General features: G+C 33.2%; 1 protein-coding gene across 5 annotated transcripts in view; it reads right to left on the bottom strand.

The window, feature by feature from the left end:
- Positions 1-2,792: 2,792 nt before the first annotated feature.
- The window catches only part of LOC128205162 (neuroglian-like), a 60,434-nt gene continuing 36,924 nt past the window's right edge, over positions 2,793-26,302 (bottom strand). For all 5 annotated transcript variants that reach the window (XM_052906618.1, XM_052906619.1, XM_052906621.1 and 2 more), the window contains 17 exons: positions 24,197-24,282; positions 23,683-23,806; positions 22,653-22,837; positions 21,188-21,327; positions 20,056-20,122; positions 19,309-19,434; positions 18,207-18,315; positions 17,792-17,970; positions 15,299-15,442; positions 15,049-15,180; positions 13,079-13,267; positions 12,260-12,418; positions 11,743-11,913; positions 10,781-11,020; positions 10,272-10,406; positions 9,201-9,279; positions 2,793-7,286 (listed from right to left, as the gene is read on the bottom strand). In XM_052906618.1, coding sequence (XP_052762578.1) covers positions 7,082-7,286; positions 9,201-9,279; positions 10,272-10,406; positions 10,781-11,020; positions 11,743-11,913; positions 12,260-12,418; positions 13,079-13,267; positions 15,049-15,180; positions 15,299-15,442; positions 17,792-17,970; positions 18,207-18,315; positions 19,309-19,434; positions 20,056-20,122; positions 21,188-21,327; positions 22,653-22,837; positions 23,683-23,806; positions 24,197-24,251 — 2,439 coding nt within the window. In that variant the 5' untranslated portion in view covers positions 24,252-24,282 and the 3' untranslated portion in view covers positions 2,793-7,081. The remainder of the gene's footprint in view (positions 7,287-9,200; positions 9,280-10,271; positions 10,407-10,780; positions 11,021-11,742; positions 11,914-12,259; positions 12,419-13,078; positions 13,268-15,048; positions 15,181-15,298; positions 15,443-17,791; positions 17,971-18,206; positions 18,316-19,308; positions 19,435-20,055; positions 20,123-21,187; positions 21,328-22,652; positions 22,838-23,682; positions 23,807-24,196; positions 24,283-26,302) is intronic.

Here is a 26,302-nt window from a genome sequence, read left to right as displayed (position 1 = left end):
ATCCAGATTTGAAATGCTAGTGAGTCTCTTGTGTTTTATTGATGAGTAGATCCAGACTTTAGATGCTAGTGAGTCCCTATTGCTTATTGATGAGAAGATCCAGATTTGAAATGCTAGTGAGTCTCTAGTGTTTTATTGATGAGAAGATCCAGATTTGAAATGCTAGTGAGTCTCTTGTGTTTTATTGATGAGAAGATCCAGATTTTAGATGCTAGTGAGTCCCTATTGTTTATTGATGAGAAGATCCAGATTTGAAATGCTAGTGAGTCTCTTGTGTTTTATTGATGAGAAGATCCAGATTTGAAATGCTAGTCAGTCTCTAGTGTCTTATTGATGAGAAGATCCAGATTTGAAATGCTAGTCAGTCTCTAGTGTCTTATTGATGAGAAGATCCAGTGAGTCTCTAGATGGTAAATCCGTTAAAATAACATAGTGAGCCTCCGGTGTGTTATTGACGTGTAGATCCTTATTCTGTGTCAGTAAGGAGCATCTAGTATTCCATTGATGTTGCGGTCTGCATTTTGCAAACACTAAGACGTGACAAAGCAATGCATTATTAAAATCAAAGTGAAAGTATTAAAGACAACGGGTTAATGTCAACTGCCCCTTTAAATCACACTTACATTTGTTTCCGAAATCAGCTTATTATATCTTTGCCTAACCAGTTGAAGAAGTCCAAGTGCTAATGTTTTAAACACGATATATCTCGTCCTCAGAGTAGCTTAATGGATTCAATACGGGACACAGAGTAACTTAACGGATTCAAAACTGACCACTAAGTAGCTTTATGGATTCAATACGGACCACATAGTAGCTATATGGATTTAACACGGGCCACAAACTAACTGAATGGATTCAACGAGGGCCACAGACTAGCTTAATGGATTCAATACCGGCCACATAGTAGCTATATGGATTTAATACGTGCCACAAACAAGCTGAATGGGTTCAATGTGGGCCACAGACTAGCTTAATGGATTCAATACAGGCCACAGACTAGCTTGATGGATTCAATACAGGTCACATAGTAGCTTAATGGACTCAATACGGGCCACATAGAAGCTATATGGATTCAATGCGAGCCACAGACTAGCTTAATATATTTAATAGGGTTCACGACTAGCTTAATGGATTCAATACGGGCCACAGAGTAACTTAACATATTTAATAGGGTTCACGACTAGCTAAATGGATTCAATACGGGCCAAAGAGTAGCTTAATGGATTCAATACGGGCCACAGAATAGCTTAATGGATTCAATGCGGGCCACAGCTTAGCTTTATGGATTCAATACGGGCCACAAACTAGCTTAATGGATTCAATATGGGATGGATTCAATGAGGGCCACAGAGTACCTCAATGGATTCATTATGGGCAACAGAGTAGCTTAATGGATTCAATACGGGAAACAGAGTAGCTCAATGGATTCATTACGGGCCATAGAGTAGCTTAATGGATTCAATACGGGCCACAGACTAGCTATATAGATTCAATACGGGCCACAGAGTAGCTTAATGGATTCAATACGGGCCACAGACTAGCTATATAGATTCAATACGGGCCACAGAGTAGCTTAATGGATTCAATGCGGGCCACAGCGTAGCTTAATGGATTCAATACGGGCCATAAACTAGTTAAATGGATTCAATATGGGATGAATTCAATGCGGGCCACAGCGTAGCTTAATGGATTCAATACGGGCCATAAACTAGTTAAATGGATTCAATATGGGATGGATTCAATGCGGGCCACAGAGTAGCTCAATGGATTCATTACGGGCCACAGAGTAGCATAATGGATTCAATACGGGACACAGAGTAGCTCAGTGGATTCATTACGGGCCTCAGACTAGTTTTATGGATTCAATACCGGCCACAATCTAGCTTAATGGAATTAATACGGGCCACAAACTAGTTAAATGGATTCAATACGAGCCACAGTTACTTAATGGATTCAATACGGGCCACAGAGTAGCTTAATGGATTCAATACAGACCACAGAGTAGCTCAATTGATTCATTACGGGCCACAGACTAGCTTAATTGATTAAAAAACCGGCCACAAACTAGCTTAATGGTTTCAGTGTTGTTAGGGTCCTTACCACTTTCAGATTATTACCATGTACTATTTCTTCTTTCCGTTGTGTATACTATTGAAACAAAGAGTCATCTGCTTAAGGGGTGTCATTCAAGACAAAGAAATTCTTCTTTTTTAAGCATTTTAATATTTTTATATGCTGGTCAAAAAACTGAACCAGGTTAAATCACCTTTCGCAAGTGTACAATTTTATAGACATATAAAATTCAAAGCATACACTGAGGGCATAACATTAACCTGGCAAAAACATGACAACTTCCAATCAAATAAACACATATGATGACATTTAAATGTAGTCATGTAATGAATGGACATAATAACCATGAAATGGACATACATGTAGTACCCATAAAATGGTCATGATACCCATGAAAAAAGTAGCCAGAAAATGGACATAGTAGCCAGGAAATGGACATGATACTCAGGACATCGACATAGAAGCCATGAAAAAGACACACATGAATATAAATGAAGAGCATTTACAGTTGTTGTGGGCACTACTTTCAAAACATTACTAGCTTGTTTATTATTTGTTTAAAGGAAAAACAAAGACAGCAACTACTAATATGGTCATAATTCAAATGAAATGTTTATTTCCCTCAAAACTCTAAGATTGCAATCTATTTTAATTATTATTATCAAGCTAACAGTTAGTGCCAAAATTACAATCAAGATGGGTGCCAAAAAAACAATTAATTAAGTTACTTGACATTACTAACAATCTTACAAGCAACAGAGCATGGATGAATTACTGAAATGCCAAGGAAAGTGAATCCTCTTTACACTCAAACACTGTACAAAAATATCTACAATTTTCATGGTTAGTATTTATGTACATTCAATGTAAAATGTAAACATAGAATATACACCTGATGAAGTAAACAACATGAACATTGGGGACAGACTACTTGTATTGAATACCTACATGTACATGATTGTAATTGAATTAATTGTTGTTTTTTGTTTGTTTATGAATGTTCAGTTGAAAAACAGTGGTCCAAGGTAGCATTAGCTAAAAAGCCCTCCACTAGTAAAATGACTTTCTTCTTTACCTAAATTCTTGGTTTTATAAATTATAAAAAGTTTTATTTTTTTGATGCTATATGCACCTGTGTAAAAATTTGGGCTATTTTAGCCAAAAGTGTTATTATTTTTGACGCTAAGATTGCATGTACTTCTGAATAAGCATGTATGTTTTACTAACTGCAAATTGGGTACCAAACACTTCTTCAACTTTTTAACTACACAGTGTATGAGTTTATGTAAAACATGTAGGTAGTTTACAACAAAAATACAACAATCATCAAAAACCACCAATGTTATATTTTAAATCACAGATCAATGATACTGACTTTTACCTTAAAAATATCCATACTGGACTCCATTTTATATCAAATACTCAATACACAGAACGTCCTGTATTAATTTATTTCTGGTTTAACAGTAATACGTTAACAACATTTTTAGATTACACTCTTCTTGCTACAAACAACATCATCAGCCATAACCAAATATTTGAGCGCTTGTTTTCGCCGGGACATCTTATTAAATCCATATTATACAACTTCTCTTGTAATTATATATGAGAGTTCCAAATATACATCAAAGTTCCAATGAATAAAGAGAACTCGGTTCACTTTCCATATTATAATTCTGTCCTCTTTAAAAAAATCAATTATTATAAATCCACAAGTTTTGAAGATCGTAAAATAATTCATATTGAAGTCTAAATCTGAATGCTGCTCATCTGTGGAGTTTCAGGCATAACTGTATAATTATATAAGCCAGAGTTAAGTGCCTTGCTGAACATGTTTCTGGCAACATGCCTACCAAGCTAAATTAAAATACCTTTAATGTTTTTATATTAAAGGCCAAGGCTGAAAAATGTGCATGCCTATGACTAAGGCTTTAAAATTACTTTCTACATTTTTTCTTTAAAGAAACAGCTTAGCTTGAAATTGTTCATTCAAATCAAGCTCCATGTTAATTACAAAACTGATAACAACACAACCATGAAAACAATACACATACATTTGTTATAAAATGAAGACTTTATCAAAAATGTCTACAACCAAGAACAGTAAAATAAGTATCTATGACACAACTCACACTTCAGCTACTAAATATTATAACATATCTTAAAAAAATATACATTTCATGTATTTAACATGTAATAGTTCTAATGGCAAAACTAAAATTCATGTATGATAAAATCATAACAAGAGCTTCGCGTATCCAACGCGATTGCTCGTCTGTTTATTGTTACTCAGTAATACAAGGGAGAACATTCCACCATTACTAAAGCAAGAGTTATGGTTCTTGATAAACATGTGTATTGTCACTGGCAAAATGTGTACCCAAATTCATATGTTTGAATATTTGAATATATTGAACAGTTTTCGAGTAAATGGCTATGGTAAACATTTGGATTGCTGAAAGCTGTCGCAGGCGACAACACCAAGGCTACGACAATGCATCAACTCTTTTCCTTCGAAAAAATTGAAGAGCTAATAAGTTGCATGAGCTAACTATGTACATATGTTATGTTGTTATATTTCTTATATATATATTAAAATTATGCTCTTAGAATAATGTACAAAATAAGCACTTAATACATACACAGAAATATACATCAATAAAACCATAGCATCATATAAATGTACTTTACAAATGAAGATCAATTAACATTGTTGCATTACTTGTATGACATTTAAACAATGGTGACAACACTTCAAGGCATCAATACGAATAGTGAGTGTAAAAGAACAAAAATAGAATTCCATGGCACTTGGATTAGTTTGTAATTCATTTATGCAGTACATCTAACTAATTGTTGTTGTATAGTTCAGTCACTTTCTTTTGCACATAAAAATCTTAGTATATTAAAAAAACAGTCCGGTCAAAGTTTTACTAAAGTGAAATTTCAATTAATAAAAGAAAAAAAAATGTACTTTAAGATTTTCACACTTTTTCCTATTGTAATCAAGCATTTTGTTAAAAGAACTTTTTAGAAAACATAACTTCAATGACTTCATGTAATAATATGATCATGCTGTATAAGCACAGGGATTTGATACCTCTGCATGTTCAGTTCATGTGTGAGTCTTGAAATATTGATCACATGGATATATGTTGGACAAGCCTTGCAGTTAGGTTTGGAATGTAAAAGATGCAGGTGTATTGAATTCTGAGATACTTTATTACATTTCAACAACTGATTCAAGAAATAATTTAGAGAAATTGTTTTAGAGTGCAAAATGTTGTTTTCTTTTCTTCATGGAAGAAACATTCTTTAAATTTAATGAATTTATCAGTCAATGAATGAATGAATGGATGGATGAACGAAAGAAGGAACGAATGAACGAACAAATGAACGAACGAACGAACAAAGGAATGAATGGAATTAATGAATAAACTGAATAGAATTAATCAATGAATGTTTTATGGCAATAATAAGTGTTATACCTATTAACTATCATGAGAAATGTTTCAAAACAATCACCCATGAAATATGCCTTTAACATCAAAGACAGGCTGGGATCATTACAACTCCCCCCATCTCTATTTCACAATACACGGGGTGCCCCCCCTCCCCTCTCTATTTCTTTAAGCCACATGCCCACCAGGTTAATTTTACAGCAACAGTAAGGCCATCATTAATAAATAATTTGTTTGTGATTTAGCTACTGACAGTTATTAGTATGGTTAACGTAGGATTTTTGTTGTTTTTCTCCTTCCTAAGAAGTTAATTCGCCGTAATAAAAACTAAAAAATATACCCACCAGAAAGGCTAAAAACTAATTTGGGTCAAGAGTATTTTTGTGAGTCAGTCGAGAAACACCATATAAACTATTTATTACTTGTAGATTTATACATGTAGCAATTTCATACACAAAGTGTTCTCTTCCAATATTCTAACCCTATTCATTTGGGTAAATTTATCAATTGAATAGGAATGGAAAAAAACAACAATGTCATAAAATTCCCAGTAGAGTTATCTGCAAATGCCCTTAAACAAATATATGAGATAAAAACATAAAATACAACATAAAATAGTTCACATGTAAAACGTTACATAATATCCGGAGTGCTAAACACACAAGCTTGTTATAACTTCTAAAAGCAGAAGTGAACAGTTTATAATGACAAATATATTTTCAAATACATCTGGGGTTTTTCAGTGAACATCAGTAACATATTGTTGCATGGCATTATATGAAGTTATAAAATAATATGTTACAGGCAAATAGTTAAATTATCGGTTCCTATAAATTGAAATATTTAAACAAAATGTAAATACAGTACTAATGTAACTACCAGTAATAAACATTGTAAAGGTATTCATATATTACTTGACATAAACAAAAGTGCTACAAAGCAGACATCATCGCTCGTCTGTTCTTTTGTTCAGTTAAAAAAGGGAGTATAACTTTAAGTCAGAGTTATGGGCCTTGCTACACATGTGCTTGTTGGATTAAATATCTTAAACGTTTTTTGTGTCAAGTCAAATGTTAAAGGTTGTTTTGTACGCTGACAATTTAAACAACACCAAAGGCTATAACAATACCTTGACTTTTTTCTTCAAAACTAAGGTAAAAACAATATTTCTAACATATATCTAATTCTAATAGTCACTACAAAGTATCGAACCGAAAGCATTTACTGTTTTTAATAAAAAACACAAATATTTTTTTAATGAAAATCAACAGTGTTACCAACATATAAAAATACATCTATAAACCATAACTTGAACTTAAAGAACTAAAATAAGTATTGCTTTTCACCGATAGACCAAAGCTTATAATACAGTTTGAATGAATGATTTCATAAACACCATATAAAGCATAAAGAGAACGCTGCACATACTTCATAATTGGTCCAATCAACATTGAAATTATACAAATGATGACATGATTTTTAAAATAAAAGTAGATGTAAAAAAAATTAATTTGTTAAACCTATAATGATAAGTCGGAAACAACCCGCTACACTGTTGCCTCCTTTGATTCTGTGGCATATTTACTTTTTTTGTCCCCATATAAACCTATGAACGACCCATCCTCGTTAAATTTGCTGACGTCAAAATCGCCTCCGTATTCCTCGGTTATGTCTTCGTCTGATTCGTACGGTTTGACGCTCTCCGATAATGAGACTTTCTCGTCAGGGTTGTCGTTGTAGTCATCATCATCTCTGAAAATATATTTAAAATATATTTATTTTTTAAAAACTTAGCAGTTTGAATCACAAACAATCAATTTATATAAAAAAATAAAATAAAATAAAACATTTCACATTATGTCAAAATACTAATGTTGAAATATTTAAATACATATAATACTGATACTTTTCAGAAATAAAAGTGCAAAATAATTACATAAAAAACAACACTATAATTTGCTAAATAACACATTAATATGACATTTTCGAACTGTGAGTCGAGTTCTGCATGCTCCATTTATTAAATCATTTAGTATCAAACAATGTATCCCAGCAGTCCAATTAAAAAAAGAAAAAACCTGATGTATGATATCAAAACAGTGCTTTTGTATGCTATTTGATTGATCATGCATGAATGTTGAGTGTCATTAGACCATAATTATTTTTTATAGAAAGAGACAGTATATAGATTACTGTGAAATCAGTTGTTTTACAATTTTAAATAATAAAATTTAAACTTCATAATTGCTATTTTTTTGATGATTTTTAACTATAATATCAAACAAAACTTAACATAAATAACATATAAATGACTATTACCGCATGTATGGACCAGTATGCCAGCTAATCAAAAAAAAAAAAGCACAAAAACATGACTCAGCAATCAGCCATCTTATTCTCATACATATATAAATATTACCGACCCTTTTTAAATGGAATTCAAAAGTGGACTTTAAAACAGAGCATGATGTAATGGAACATCATTTCTTTCGCAAAAAAACGCAAAATTACAGACCATGATAATTATCAACAAATGCAAATTTACAGACCATGGCATGGTATTATGGAGCGCAAAACTACAGACTTAAATTATGAAACATGAAATCAGAACCATTATATAATGGATCACAAAATTACAGACCATGATAGTTATCAACAATTGCAAATTTACAGACCATGGTATGGTATTATGGGTCGCAAAACTACACACCATTAAATTGTGAAACATGAAATAATGAACCATTATATAATGGATCAGGAAATTACAGACCATTATATATCGGAATAAAAAATTACAGACCATTATATATATTGCGAATTTAAATTTACAGACCATTGTATTGTGAGACACGAAATTATGGACTACCGGTATTTTATTTTTGAATATGAAATTATGGACCATTATGTTATTGAATATGAAATTATGGACCATTATGTTATTGAATATGAAATTATGGACCATTATGTTATTGAATATGAAATTATGGACCATCATGTTATTGAATATGAAATTATGGACCATCATGTTATTGAATATGAAATTATGGACCATTATGTTATTGAATATGAAATTATGGACCATCATGTTATTGAATATGAAATTATGGACCATTATGTTATTGAATATGAAATTATGGACCATCATGTTATTGAATATGAAATTATGGACCATTTTATTATTGAATAGGATATTATGGACCATTATTTTATTGAATACAATATTATGGACCAATTATGTTATTGAATACAAAATTATGGACCATTATGTTATTGAATTATGGACCATTATTTTATTGCATATGAAATTATGGACCATTATATTGTTGAACACGAAACTATGGACCTTTATGGACCATTATGTTATTGAACATTGAATTATGGACCATTATTTTATTGCATATGAAATTATGGATCATTATATTGTTGAACACGAAACTATGGACCTTTATGGACCATTATGTTATTGAACATGAAATTATGGACCATTCTATTTTAACAATAAAAAACAGTGTCTGCCTGTAGAAGGAAAAGTCGGGGTAGGATTTCCACAAGAGCACCAAACTGATTCACACAACTCATTACAATATTAAAGAGAACACCAAAATATGGAGCATGTTAAAAGGTAGTCAGGTATAGTGAGAACTATGAGGTCTGGGAAATACTTACATTCTACCAACATCATGGAATCCATCATGTTTGAGTTCCTCCTCAGGGTCATTACCGGCCTGCTTCTCCTTTTTATCCACTGAAATACATGTACCGATTCCCAATGATCACGTACAGGGCATTTATTTGACATCATATTTCATGTTTAGAACAACAAACATCAATATGATTATTTTGACTGATTTGTTCTGAATCAACTTAAAAACCTTTTGTTTAGTGTCATTTAAAAATAATCTTAATTTTCTTTTGGAAGCTATTATTAAGATGTATTTATGTTTGTTTTCGTCAAAAAATGGAATTTGATTTGATTTTTTTTTGCCAGACTTTGACATACATTTTTACAGGTTAAATATTCAATAAATAAAAAAATCGCTTATGTGACATTTGACGAACAATTATTCCACATTGGAAGAAGTATTGTATGCTAATGTCTATTGATTATTTCTTATATGAGAACAGCAATCAATAGACCGATGTCTTACCTATGTAGTATATTAAGAACAATATAACAATATTCACTCCTACGCACACTTCTGTTGAGTGTAAGGCTGTCCTTGACAATACATGGTACCTTAAAGTTACTAAATCTTGAACCCCAGTGATTCAAATTATACAACTTGTATACAATTTCATTAACTCAGATGGTGGGTAGAGTGACTTAAACAGTTGAATCATCAGACAAATTTCATAATTAAATCAAAGTTAAAAAAACAAATTGTTCAACTAATCATGTATATATAAGAAACTGTAATTTAATACTAAATATCGGAATGAAAATATTTCAGATCATTTAAAGAACATCTACCTATTATATTTTTAAAAAACTGCCCCACCTAATTGAATGAAAGAATAATTTTTTAAAAATGGATAATTTATCGTGCTTTCATAGCATAAAAACAGATGACATTATACAAGTGTATTTTATGGTTTACAAGTGAAATAATAAAGGTTGATGAAATTGATTATGGTCGATTATAATCGATTATTGCTGAGGTAAGGTGATGATGGACGGTTACTTGATCACCTTCAGGCCATCACTTGTAACTATATTAACCAAGTAAGTCCACTCACAGAGATATGTTCCTCCTCTATTGCGATGCATGTAGCAAACGATGAGCGCGATAACGATGAACAGAATGAGAATGGCGAGAATCAACGCAATGAACCACAAGTTGAAACTTGCCGTCGTCACCACTGGCTTGATAACTGAAACACAGAAAAACATAGCTATATAATCAAGCATTGTCCATTTATTTTCAATTTGATACAGCCTTAAAACATTTGGTTTAGTAATTATTGTTCATTTAAAAAACACCAGCTATAATGCACCATTTTCAAAGGTTCGAAATGCGTCACTGAAATTTGCAGGATTTTTGCGATATTTGCATGACTAGGTGATTATGCATTTTGTTGCCGTGACTATCATGAGTCACTACAGTCAATTATTAAGCCAACGACCCAGCTCTGCCACATAATAACTTCTAATGTATATTCTCAAACTATGAAACTCGCAACTCTGCTATTAAAAGATTCTACGGCCCTATGCCATACATAAAAAATGATTATTATGTCCAACATACTTGGTTTTTCTACTTTTTCTCCTATGATTGTAAAGTTTCTGACATCCGAGTCGTATTTGTGGCTAACTTCCAGCTGAAATAGTCGATAGTCCGTCATCATGTCATAGATCTCGTACATTCTGGCATCCTGCTTCTCATTCTTGGTGTCGATTTTCGGAATTACAATTGTCAGATTCTTGTTAGAAAGTGACAGTGAGAAATAGCTCCTGAATGGGCCTGTTGGGGGTAACGTCTTCTTCACTAGAAGAGAGTAGGAATATAAACTATATATAAAGTAATAAAATAAACAAACAAAACACAGTAATAGTAGAAAAGCAAAGAATCTAACATCTTAATTATTTACATTGTGAAAAATATCCTTTATTTTACTTTCAATAGAAAAGCTGTGAGGAATTTGGACCATCTCAACATCAAAATGTTCTAATTTCCCTACTTGTACAGTGTACAGAAATCATTTGTATTATTTTTATAATCATTTTAATATTAAATTATTAAAATTCCGAGCATCTGGTGTCCTGCCTGTTTGAAGCACCTATGATAATTTTACTTAAGGTCACCATAATCTTTACCTATTGACCACTTAATCACCAGGGATTATCTTAAGACTTTGACCAATGTACATGCTAAGTTTGAAGACTCCACGCAAAGTCACGCATAATTTTAATTATAAAGGTCATCATCACCTTGGCCTTTGACCCTAAAATGAATCAAGGGGTCATTTACTGACCATGACCAATGTGCATAGCAATTCTTAAGACCCTACAACAAGTTATTCAAAAGTAATTGATTACACATTATAGAACACACATAATATATCTAGTGTAGACCACAATGACCTTGACTTTTGTCTCATCTACATTGCAAGCCAACTCTGGCAACCTCACTTTTTAAAAAACAACAACAGACACATATATTATCCCTTTGCAAGCAATGCAGGAAACCAAGCGCAAAATTTAACATACCATAAATAGTGTTTCCAGTTTCCTTGTCTTTGACTGGTTCAAACCAATACCAGGTGAAGTCCATCTGATTCATCCAATCCTTGTCCGTTACGGCATCAACTCCAATATTGATCACCATGTCTGGTTTTACGTGGTATGTGTCGTTGGGTGGCAAAAACAGATCAATTTTATCTGGAAATCGGGGATTGGACAATTAAGAAAGGGTAAGTACAGATCAATCATGGCTTCAGATATATTACATTGTATGAGTAGTATATGTTTTCATTCAAAATAAAAATTTAAGTAGTTTTAAGGAGTTTTTTGCAATTTTCTTACAGCAGCCTTAAATTCAATTTCAAGTCTGTGCGAACGCTGTTAACATAGCTTATTCCTCCATTAATGAAAGTAGTTCTGGCTCTTGGAATGAAATACGGCTGAAATGTGCTGGAGTGGAAAACTAACACTTATATACAAAGCGATATGTATTGAGCGTGGATTTATGATTGGTATAAAATAAATGATAATATAACACTCTTACCAATAACAGTAAGACATCCGTCTCCGAATAGGTAACCATGCTCATTCTCCACAACACACTGGAAGCACATGGCATCATCGAGCGTCACCTGGGGTAGAACCAGTTCTGTTTGCTGGCTGTTAATCTGAAACCTGCCACGCTGAATTGTGTCCAGATTGGCTGAAAAAATGATGAATAAATGCTTACATTGATTTATAAATAGATCTCTCAGACATTCAGCTTTTACCAGACAGTAATCTTCATACTCATGTCATTGTTGAATAGAAAAATTGAGATATTTTCTACCCATCCCAGTAAAATTTTACCAGACTTGGCCGGTGGTTCTGACTTCTTTTTCCAAGTTCTACAACCCTCAATATTAGCTAGTCAATTATCATAAGGAATTCATTAAAGCTCTTTTTACAATAAAATAAACAAACCGTCATGTAAATTTACATTCAGTACCATATAATATCAGACAGAAATTCATCACAATCACAAATCAACTCCATTTATAACCTCAGGCAGCTAGGATATACTATCAAGCACTTCGTTTTCAAAATCACAACACATAAATCCTCATGCCAGGGTTAGAGTGGTCATGTGGTATATGCGTCACCCTCTCACCATCAGTGGTTCTTACTCATGTAAATAAATGTTTAGTATTTGAGATGAATGAAAAAATAGATTTGATCTTGTTATATTTAAACTTTTTCGACAATTTTGGCCAAGTTCTGGTTTCTACTGAGGAAACAGACTTAAGAGTTATTTTTTATGCTATCAGCTTTCGACACAGTCGAGATAAAAGAAATTAGTATAATTTAACCATCTAACACTTACGACATCCCTTTTCATCTGACCCATCTGTACAATCCTTAGTGCCATCACATCTCTTTCCTTCCACGAGACATTTTTTGCCCCGATCACAACTCCACCCTGGGAAGGAACACACGCTACTGTCGCTCAAACACTCGGCGTCCTTGTTGACACACTTATCGTTGCACACCTTAAGTCCCTCCGCACATGTAGCTAGAAAAAACAAAATCATAGCTTTAATTCTGTTTAAAGATGTTTTTAAGATTTTTACAGTTTTAAAATGGTTTGAGAAGATGATCTTCATATAAGCTAAAAAGCTTTCGCTCAAATTCTTAAATATTTTAAATGAAATAAATGTTGTCACTTGTATTTTTATAAAATAAATATGTTTAAACCAAAACGGTCTAAAAAACTATATGTTACATTTTTTACATATATTTATGTTAATAATACTTAAACATTTACAGGGTAAAAACATCTATTACTTGAAATTTACAGAGTTTACGGGGTGAAATCTGTTATATATTTACAGTGTTTACGGGGTGAAACCCGTAATATATTTACAGTGTTTAAAGGATGAAACCCGCAATATATTTACAGTGTTTACGGGGTGAAACCCGTAATATATTTACAGTGTTTAAAGGATGAAACCCGTAATATATTTACAGTGTTTAAAGGGTGAAACCCGTAATATATTTACAGTGTTTAAAGGGTGAAACACATAATACATTTACAGTGTTTAAAGGATGAAACCCATAATATATTTATAGTGTTTAAAGGATGAAACCTGTAATATATTAACAGTGTTTAAAGGGTGAAATCTGTAATATATTTACAGTGTTTACGGGGTGAAATCTGTTATATATTTACAGTGTTTACGGGGTGAAACCTGTAATATATAATTACAGTGTTTAAAGGATGAAACCCGTTATATATTTACAGTGTTTACGGGGTGAAACCTGTAATATATTTACAGTGTTTAAAGGGTGAAACCCGTAATATATTTACAGTGTTTAAAGGGTGAAACCCGTAATATATTTACAGTGTTTAAAGGGTGAAACCCGTAATATATTTACAGTGTTTAAAGGGTGAAACCCGTAATATATTTACAGTGTTTAAAGGGTGAAACACATAATACATTTACAGTGTTTAAAGGATGAAACCCATAATATATTTATAGTGTTTAAAGGATGAAACCTGTAATATATTAACAGTGTTTAAAGGATGAAACCTGTAATATATTTACAGTGTTTAAAGGGTGAAATCTGTAATATATTTACAGTGTTTACGGGATGAAACCTGTAATATATTTACAGTGTTTAAAGGATGAAACCCGTTATATATTTACAGTGTTTACGGGGTGAAACCCGTAATATATTTACAGTGTTTAAAGGATGAAACCCGTAATATATTTACAGTGTTTAAAGGGTGAAACCCGTAATATATTTACAGTGTTTAAAGGATGAAACCCGTAATATATTTACAGTGTTTACGGGGTGAAACCCGTAATATATTTACAGTGTTTAAAGGATGAAACCCGTAATATATTTACAGTGTTTAAAGGGTGAAACCCGTAATATATTTACAGTGTTTAAAGGGTGAAACACATAATAAATTTACAGTGTTTAAAGGATGAAACCCATAATATATTTATAGTGTTTAAAGGATGAAACCTGTAATATATTAACAGTGTTTAAAGGGTGAAATCTGTAATATATTTACAGTGTTTAAAGGGTGTAAACCATGTTTTCCAGCTTAAAACTGTTAGATTTGATTTGATTAGATCAGCAGGGTAATTAGTTTCGTGTGATTTATAATTAATAAATAATTATAGATACATATATTTCTTATAGCTTAATCAGATATATCATTTAAAAAACTTTCCAATAAATGACAGGATGAATTTTCAAATATTCCCAAATAAAACCCTTTGTGAAAAATGATTTATAACATAACTACAATGCCGAACTACACAAGATACATGTACAACATACTCTCTTGGCATTTTTTTTCGTCCGCTTCATTTGAACAGTCAGGGTTGTTATCGCACACTTGTTTCTCAGGGATGCACTCGGAAAAGCCGTCCGTTTTCATGACATCACAGTCGAAGTAGTTCGGTGGGCAACCTGAAAATTATTGTTGTTCATTTCAAATACTAACCGACCAATCAATTATCCTGTCTTGTATCACTTAAAACAGCATAATAGTGCCTAATACAAAATTAATTGCTGCATGTCGCATTACCTATCAGTGGCACTCCATTCACCATCCAGACCGGTGGCTGCATGTGGGAGTTGTGTGACGATGCGCTGCAGTGGAAATCCGCGTTCTTTTCCACGGGTACTGACGTCAATTGGGGGGCCTTGCCGGGCACAAACTCTGGGGGAGCTTGAAATAACATTAGGTAAAACGTGAGTATTTATCAGTTAAAAAAAAAAAAAATTATGTTCTTTAAATAAATTAAGTCATCTTCAACAATGCCAAAAGTTTTCAACCATGATTGAAAAGAGATGAATACTAAATACATGGACATTTGTTAAATATTCCTTCCTGTTTCACACAACAAAATTAGTATTTCGAATGAAAAGCTCAAATTCATATACTTCTGCTTCACATTTCATCTTTTAATGATCTCTGCTGTATAAAACCCAGAATTTGAGCAAGCCCAGAAAGCATTTTACCAGTGCATGGCTTTTGGGCTTATGCTAATTTCCACATCTGCTGTTTTTGTTGTTGTTGTTTTTCAATTTGAAAGTATGGAACATTATTCTTGGTAGGCTTGAGTCATTGTGGCTCCAAATTGATATGAACATAACTGCCAGTACCATCATAGCATAAATGCATGCATGAGTAAAAACTAGGAATGCAAACAAATATTCGAATATTCAATCAAACGTTTGGTAGTTGAATGTCAAAATCGGTATTCGAATATTCGAAAAAAAAGTCAAATAAAGAGAATAAAAAAACCTTTTACCTACAACACTGTTGTTGTTTATAAAGTTTGTCTTGTTTTTACAACGATTGGCCCCTTATGCCAGAGGTGTAAATGTGATGACAATACACAAAACACGTGTCATATGTCATTTTTGGACATACCGTCTGGTACTATAAAAAGTTACCTACTTTTACAATAACTAGCTAGAATTCGGCTTTAACACCAATGTGTTGTCGTGGATGCAAATTAAGCTGTGCAACATACTGTGAAATCATTTATATTCGTGGGCATGAAATTTCGTGGTTTGCCGAAAAATAACAATTTCTTGGGTACTTGAATTCGTGGTTTTTCATTTTTGAAAAAAAAAATCGAAACTGCGATCGTCCTAAATTGTATGCATTATCTCAACGCGCTGGCCCGTGATTTTCGTCTTCTACATCACACAGTTTATGACACTCGCTAAAGTGGTACGACATGCCAATAGCCGAAGCCATTGAATGCCAATTAAGAATTTTGCAAACTGCGAAAACACCGAGAAGGTCCGTATATTTGAGAAAACAATCCCAAAAGATAGCTGATGTTTACAAATTTAATCACTTTGTATATCATCTCATTTCATATCATAATTTCAATATTTATTCAAAATTTTTTGTTTAATAAGTGTATTGAACGCGATGTTTTGTACATTGTCACGTTGGATGCTCAGAACCTCCAATGTAATCGATTAGTTATTCCATTAAAGAAAAAATCGAGAACCAACACTCATCACTCACATCGTGTTAGCCTTGAGGTTTTCATGAACAGCACACGTTTAGGCACGTGCTTCTGTCATTTGGTTCATAAAACACATTAAAATGATTTGGTTTATTATTTGTTGAAGGCATATATAATATATTAACATCGATGAAAGAAAGATATACTGTATACAGTAAGACGGATGTTTACGCTGTATAATGCGGCCTGTGTAACGAATAAACTAGAGTATGAACATAACATGGCAATTGGAAAAAGTGAATAAAGGATCTATATTTCGTGGGATCTTGAATTCGTGGATCACCCAACCCACGAAAACCACGAACATAAATGCCCCACGAACATTAATGATTTCACAGTAGCTCAAATCGCCGTGATGATATGAATGCTATGTGCTACAATAATGTTGTTACATATATGTGCTTTAAACAGTCTTCCATGTTTCGACACAATGTTCGTGCTTTGAAATTTAAATGTATAGTATAGCATTCAGGATATATTTCCTCTATTGTTGTATAAAACATGAGTCTAATCCATATATATTTTTGTTTTATTATTTTACTAGTTCCCTAGTTGGTTTGGGTTTTTCATAGTAATACAAACAATTTAGAGGCCAATCTCAGAACGAGGCTCATCATCCTACGGAAAGACCCTCCATTAGCGCAAAACGCTATTTGAATAATAATCCATCTAATTTCACATTGTTTACAAATAATGCAGCAGAATTGAAATTATTCTACTTTGTTGTTTGTTTGTTTGTTTATAAGGTATTGTTGTTTTTTTCATTTCTGAATATGCAGAATTTTAAAGACTCATTTAGTGTATTCGGGATTCTCTTCGCATACTGGCTATGACAACGTAGGGTAAACATGTCCCAGCTATTACTTTAGCAAATAATAATAGTAGTTTACTACTTCTTATAAAATAAGTATTTCGGTAATCGAATATTCGATCAAAAGAATTTCCGAATATTCGAATATCTATTTTGCCATTCGTTTGCATTCCTAGTAAAAACGAAACGTGACTTGAAAACAGTGTGGCATTGTTACCAATAATCTTCAGTGTCACGGTGCCTCTCACAGGCTGCATATTGCCAAGCCGGGCCTCGCACATGTACTGTCCCTCCTGATTCTGTAAGGCATCAGGAATCTTAACGTTCTCTATCACCAGGGTTGTACCCTCTCCCACCTTCTTGTTCTGAAAGATCCAGTCAATCTGGAGTTTTTCACTGAAAACAAAGAAAATTCCAATTAAATGTAAAATGGAAGCACATGTAACAGGCAGAAATCTTTTTTTTACCTTCTTTTTACCCTTAAATTTGACACTCCATTTACTTTGTTTCCATTTAAACTGTGCAAGCATGTTCATTTATAGTGCTGTTAAATTTTGATAATTTTATATAATAATTGCTTTCTACAATTTTCACCACAAAACTAAATGCTACATATAGGTACATGTACACACCCTCTTGCAGAGTAGTAGGTAAATATACATGTGAGTTTAGCCCTCTGCCCTGCTTCAACCGTCACATCCCCGTTGTACTTCAACTCTGGAGATCGGTCTTTACCTGAACCTGTATGAATGAAATCACATGAAAGTAACAAGTAGCCAACAGTATTCCAAGTGTGTTTGATTTTTTTCAACAATTAGTTTGTCATACCTTATTGCATTCAGTGCACAGGAAATTGCTTAATTGACACAGGTCATGCGCATTAAATGCACATTGGTATAAAATACCAGAGTTTAAGATAGGAAGATTTCACAGAATTTCAAAATTAAACTTCATTAGATTTAAATTATCTACAAATGACCATGTGTACATTGGTATAAAATACCAGAATTTAAGATAGGAAGATTTCACAGAATTTCAAAATAAACCTTCATTAGATTTAAATTATCTACGAATGACCATATGTACATTGGTATAAAATACCAGAATTTAAGATTAGAAGATTTCACAGAATTTCCAAATTAAACTTCATTAGCTTAAAACTAGAGCTGTCACAGGAGTGGCGAATACCCTCAAATGCCGCCTGGACACAGGAATGGCAAACCATTCCTTTGAAAAGAGGCCATAACCGACCGACCAACCGACCGACAAGCTCACTCCTATATATACCCCCTCAAACTTCTTTGTGGGGGTATAATTATCTACATATGACCATATGTACATTGGTATAAAATACCAGAATTTAAGATTAAAAGATTTCAAAATTAAATTTCATTAGCTTGAAATTATCTACAAATGACCATAGAAATGTTTGCTTACTCATCAATACTGTAGGTCACTGTTATTTAGGGTTGATTTATCTCAAAAATAGTTCACAGATTTAAAAAAAAAAAAATAACCATTGCATTTGACAAGAGAAGATATGGCTGGTGAATCTTAAACCTCATGGTCAAAACCAGAACAATGAAACACAGGACCTAGCAAAACAACCTAAAACAGTTAAAACAGGCCTTGCACAAGACTGTAAGTGTTGTTACACAAATTTTCTATATGATTTACAACTGTCTTGAATGAGGCCTGCCGATTGTAGAAAACAAACTGGTTTAAAATCCTTACCAGTCATCACGTTCAGTTTAAACGTCTGAGTGTTCCTCACGTCCATAAGAATGATCTCGTTTTTGGTTTCACATGCGTATATGTAGCCATTGTCGGACGACTCGACCCACAGAAAATGTAAGGTCCCTGCAAGTTAATAGAGAATATACATATAAATTCAACCTGTTCATTATTATCATTTATAATTTTACTTTCATTCTCATCCATTGTACGCTAATAATTACAAACACCAATCCTGACCCGCAACGTAATATTACGATATGTAAACTTTTTAACTATCAATGACAAAAAAATATTATTAAAGACTGAGTTTTTTTGTTTGTGCTGATATCTTGCCTGCACAATATTTATAGTCTAAGAGTAAAAAGGTTGCAAGTATAAATATTCACTGCTAAAGAAATGCTGTTTCTTGGTTTAGATCTTGATAACAATAACTTTCTAGCCCCTTATTCATTTACTAGTGCTTGTAAATTTCCTTGACTTTTGAGTCAGATACAGAATAGAAATTACAAACCAAGTTTAGCAAAACATGGCAGAGCTTTTATATCGATTTTGGATCAGCCATAAATAGGTTGAAGTTGTGTTTATTAGAATGCTTTCTTAGGGCTGTGTAGACAAGTAGCTAAGTTATACGTTTGGAAATCATGAAGTACCTAATACAACACATGCAAAACCTATAAGAGAAATCCACATATTTGTGATCATCCCTCAAATATATATATATATATATATATATATAGTACTCACCTTTAGGGTCGATGACCATTCTTTCACCTACTGGCACACGACTTGTATCCGATAGTGTGTTACCAACCTGCGAATAAAATAAAAATGTGATTAAATCAGATTAAGTTATTCTTTATGTGGTTTAAAAATGTCCTTTTTGAGATGCCCTACTGTTGAAGAGTTAAAGACTGCCTGTTACATTATAACATCTACTATCAAAAGATAATTTAAATTCTAGCAATGATATCTGAAATTCTTGTCAGCTACTGCTTCTTGAAAAATTCTGCTTCTTGTTGGCAACGGCTTCTTTAAACTTCTGCCTTTTGCTGGCTACTACTTCTTGCCAGATACTGCTTCTTGTCGACTTCAATTTTTTATCAGATTCAGCTTCTTGCCTACTACTGCTTCTTGCAGACTTTTGGGTCTTCGCAGCTCACTGCTTCTTTTTGGCTTCTGCTTCTTGTTGACTTCTGCTTCTTGCTGGCTACTGCTTCTTGCTGACTTCTGCTTCTTGCTGGCTACTGCTTCTTGTTTGCTACTACTGTTAGTAGCCTCCCACTGCTTCTTATTGACTTATGATTATTGCCGGCTACTGCGTCTTGTAAGCTCCTTCCTTTAGGGCCCCTCACTTTCCTAACAGTTAATGTGATTATTTATAATTCACCAAGTTCTTATCAGGCCTAAAAAAAAAATACATTTGGTTCGGGTTACCCGACCCTACCTACGGAATAGGCGCCGACCCTACCGTTTTTATAGTCAGTTTGAAAAAAAAATATGAAACATTAAAAAAAAAAAAAAAAAAAAAAAAAAAAATCTCGTTTTTTTTTTAAATTGCTTTTTAATATTAAGTTTAAACCTTAAATGCTTATACAGAAGATAGCTTTAACACCATTCTCCAATGATGAAAATTATTTTCTTATATAAAACCTAATAAAAAAAAAATAATAAAAAAAATAAAAAGCCTACCTACCCTACCTATTTTTTTTAAGGATGTAACCCTAACCAAACAATATTTTTTTTTAGGCCTCACTGATAATTCCCTGAGAAAGGATGGAAGCTGTTTCTCATTCAGAATCTTAAATACAAACCACTTTGCCATCGCTTCCGATGTCAGATGATTTCTTCATTACTTTTTTCTGTACCTCTTACATACCATTATTCCTCTCTGCCAATCAAACGTCCATTGCGGGACACTGCGGGGAATGTTTTCACAGTCCATCGTGAAGTAGTTTGTCGCATACGCTTCAACGTTCTTTGCAAATGTGTTTTCACCCCCAGGGAATGCATACGCCACTAAAAAAAAAATGGTAAAGAAAGATAACAATTTAGTAGTGAAATAGGGTTAATCTGAGTTAATGTGTTCTTTACGAATCGCTTTTCCACTTCTTCAGGCGTTGCTTAGCCTTTTCCTTTCTGTTGAGGCTAAATGGCAGCAAGTGTAGTTATCTTACTAATAAAGCTATATGTTATCTTAGGATTCTATGATTTGGTATTACTGTTAGTGTAAGAAAAAATTTGATCTGTCGTGCATAGTGAATGAAATACCACTTCTAAGAATGTAACAGTGTTAATGACATTGCTTGTTTCATCGACGACACATTCATTTTACCCACATTAAGACATTTGACCAACCAAAAATGTCCTTTTTGTAAATCTAGGTTTACACTACGACGTTTGGACTGATGTTTAACCATGGTAAGGGAAAATGTCTAGCTCTGATAGTAAAAGTTGTTACAATTTATAAGAGTTGATGTTTGCTGGGGTAAGCTGGCAAACCATGTGTGTTCTTTGAAAAATCTTAACATGCTAAAACTATGTATTTGTTTGGAAATTAATGTTGGTGTACTTTGTGCTTCGTTTATAGACGTTCCTGAACACTTGATTAAGTTGTACAGAGTTTGCCTTAGTTGGTTTCAGTTGGCAAATAATGAAACACTGGCTGGCAGTGGTGAACTTAGTTGAAAGCTAGTCACATGGAGGCCAATAGATATCTGACGCAAAGAACATGATGATGATGGTAACACAAGGGAACAGCTAAGGTGAACATGATGGTAACACAAGGGAACAGCTTAGGTGAACATGATGGTAACACAAGGGAACAGCTTAGGTGAACATGATGGTAACACAAGGGAACAGCTAAGGTGAACATGATGGTAACACAAGGGAACAGCTTAGGTAAACTTTCCAAAGCAGCCCGTAACTTAGGTAAACTTTGGAAAACTGATCCTTACAGATACGACCACTCCATACGAAAGTATCATTTAAAGGGATATATCATATTGTTACAAGTTAGGGCTTCCTCATAGAACACTTGCATTTTTCCATTCACTGACTCATATTTAAGCCCCTGTGAGTTATATTGTCCAATTTTCAAAGGACAAATGTAATAGTTTGATTAAAAAAAGTTTATTAACTAAGAGAACTTTTTATATACAAAGATTTCATCAGAAAAGAATCCAAGGGATAATTCCCTTAAAATATGTTTCACTATATTACATTGTATTTCTCCACAATACATGGATTAACATGAACTTTGAATGATCAATACTCTTGATATGATAGTAAATATGCATGGCCCAGGTGCCATTTTGACAGTGTTAACTTTTAAATACACATACCTGTGGCGGAGATGGTCAAATATGGCGTCATTGCAGTCCCATAGGCGTTGCTCACAACACATTGGTAGTCTCCTGTCAGCTGCTCATTAAAGTACTCGCCAATAAACAGACTACCAGCGTTCTCATCAAAGCGAACCTCTTCTGGCCTCGCACTTATACGTTGTCCATTATATCGCCATTCATACCTGTAAATATAATACATGATGTACATGACCCTTCAGTCACATGATGTTTCTGGTTTCCAGTACAATACAACCATTACACATGCTCTTAGATTACACCAGAGTAATGTAACATTGATGTTATTTTTCCATACTATTTTAGCACCACACATTTTATGGAAAAGTTAACAAAATAGTCATTCGGTAGTGTTGGGAATTGGTTCCATCGATAATCGGTTTCACTCTAGTTACCAATTATCGATAGAACAATATGTTTTTGACAATACGTTAATTGTAGTTTTTTTTCTTGTACAATAACTCATTATCCGTAACAATGCTTATGTTATGCGTATATTTGAAGTAATTTAGTATTGTTTATTGCTTTTGGTCATATTGTTCACAATAACAACTGAACATTTCTGAATGTATAAATGAACCCAGAGGAGAAAATTTACAGAAATTAACCGAACTCAAATAAAGAGAGGAAAGATGAAAAACAAGTCTCTGGTTAAATCGATGATTGATTATGACCAAAATACAATCAATTGGCGCTGATTTCAGGCCGAACCAATTAATTTTCATTTATCAAAACACCAGTTTTTTTTACGATAAATGTGGCAGGTCAGGAAAATCTGAATACGTTCCCACTTTATACAATATTTTACGAAATTAAATTTTGCATTCAATGGTAAGTAATGTCAGATCCATTTGTTTTTTTGTTATTTCATACATTCTTACATGATGATTTGGCACAGGCTGCTGTCACTAATGCTATTCCAAATCTTGACTCCATTTTCAGCAAATAAAATACACGCTAAAAATGAACCACTATGTTACAAACTATGTAACTATTCCCATTTCCAACTTACTTCAGTGGACCTGGACCAACCGCCACGCATTCAAAGGTCTCTTTGTTTCCTTTACGTATATACTCAAAAGACTTTGGCCAGTTGTTACCCTGGGGTATGGAGATCTTTGGTGGGGATCCTCCACCTGAAAGAGATGTGTATAGTTTAGTTTATTCTTTATTTTACAATCAAGTCATTAAACATTATATTTATATATATATCATGTTATGCAATAACGTAGTTGTTGTGTTGTTGGAAAGGCCTGAGTACCAGGCGGACACCCATTTGCCAGGCTTGGCAAACACAAACTTAATGCACCGAGGGCGATCGAAAACCTTGGGCCCCTGGTCAGCAGCAAGTGCGCTAGCCACTAACCAGACACTATGTCCATTTTTATTGAAGAAGAACTTGCATCCAATGTAGAATCTCTTTAAGACTGACAGCAAGAGTGGCTCAGTCCTAAAGGTGTCCACCTTTCACCAAATAACGCAATTTACAGTAAAAATGATCTGGAATAAATCTAGCGGTCACTTACGCCCTTGGACACTGGTCAGAGCAGCCAGACATAGTAAACTGGCCGCGAAGATCATGGTTGATGGCACAGCAATGGAATATTATGATCTGAAAATAAAACAGTATTTTCAATATAAAAGAAAACTTATGACTTCAAAACTCACGTATTATTCATAATAATGTGTTGGAACTGGTTGTAGTTTAATCAATGATCAACAACAACAAAAATTGTTCCAAATGATATCACAGTTATAATGAAATGATTTTTTCTAATCTTTACTTATAAAAATTTAAAATGATATAACTTTTAAAATGTTTATTTCCAGGATGGAAATCAATCCTTTGGCAATTTCTCTTTTACATTTTCATGTTAACAAGAGCACCATAAAGGATATCAACTTTGTTGTCATTTGCCTGGCTATACGCGTGCATATTGTGACTGACAAATGTACCATTAGTTTTATTTCAATATCTAGAACAGTTTTTGAGTTATGGGCAATTTAGTTTAAAGTTAATGTATGATGGTGCTTACACCATAGCTATCACATTAACTAAAAAAACCTCTTTAAAAAAACAGACAAGCATATATAATATATATAACCTAGATTAAGAAATCTTTTCCATGTCAAGTACACAAGACAGCCAGTTATATTATTCAAAGATGCTTCATGTCTTAAATAAAACCGTAATCATAACCTGTCTTAAACTGACGTAATTGCAGACAACCTAAATACCTCTCCTATTTATCTAGCCATGAATAATTTCCTATCAATTTCTCCAATTTCAGACACAAGAAATATCTATCATTTTCCTATGACAGTTTTCCATTAAATGGGACTATTTGCTCAAACCCTCGTGTCAATAGCTGCTATACCGCAAATCAATCCCTTTCAAATAGAATTTTTACTTGCTTTCTAATATTTTATGTATGGACAAATGCAATGAGTACAATATGCAGAAACTTAACAGTCATAATGCATTAAAAGTCCTTAGTGTTTACAGTCATGTCTCTGCTGATGGAGCTAGCTGGATGGATTCTAATAGGATCTCTAGAATGCTTCTCACAAACGCAAGAGCCAAAGTTCCATTACGAAGGGTGAAAGCAAAAAGGTTCCATCTTCTTTATTTAATGTCACTTAGAACCTTTTCGCATTCACCCCAATTTTAGTCATTAATTGGTTTGATTAAGTGGGTCATGCAGGGATTCAAGAGTGTGCACTGCCAGGCTGGTATGAGGACATTCACATCAATAATTAAGTGTTATTTATTTTTTGCTTTTCTATACAAACTTAATCAAACAAAAATAAAAGAACATTTGAAATACCGACCAATGAAATATAATATGTGCATTTTCAGTAACTTAACATATTCATTTTAGGTTAGTACAGGATTGTTTTTCTTTTCATATTCTTTCCTTTTTTACATTCTTGATAGCATCTATCGTATCAATATTTATCTCATCGAGTTTTTTCTCACAGAAACGGCATGTGTGGGGCTTGAACCCACAACCCAGTGTGACAAACAAGCCTAGAAATATGTCATTCAGTTTATTACATTTTCCTCATTTTAAATTGATCTTTAAAAAATTCAAGTCACACTTAAATATTTAGTTCCAGTAACTTTTCCTTATCTTTTTCAAGAATACACAACACTCCTCTCTATCAATAATTAAAGGAAACAAACCTAGAAATATTTTAAAGGCTTTAAAGTCTTTATCATACTCTTCCTTCTAAAAATCCACACACTTAGTCAGAGTTTGTCCTATGAGGCTTAAAACATAAACAAAGTTGTGGTTTTGAAGAATTTACATCGATAAGAATACAGGATAACTTTTTAAACCACACAAAAGCTGTGGATCATGTTAAAGAGACATGCAATACAATCCTAGCATTTAACATCAATGTATTTCAACAAATACCTCGGAGGTATCAATTACACAAATTTATTGTTTTGTATAGTTTTGTACTAGTTTCAACAGCCTCAATAGTGTTTATTACATAAATTTTATAAATTGTTCTGTTATTACGATCATTTAGTGATGGCGCCTGGATGATGATCAAATATACTCGTGCGACTACGATACATCGGTGATAATAGATTATATGATCACCCATAATCGATTTTCATT

This window comes from Mya arenaria, chromosome 10, assembly GCF_026914265.1.
Source record: "Mya arenaria isolate MELC-2E11 chromosome 10, ASM2691426v1".
In the NCBI taxonomy this organism is placed as follows: domain Eukaryota; kingdom Metazoa; phylum Mollusca; class Bivalvia; order Myida; family Myidae; genus Mya; species Mya arenaria.
Note: the sequence above shows the minus strand (reverse complement) of the source record. Positions and strands in the feature narration are given on the sequence as shown.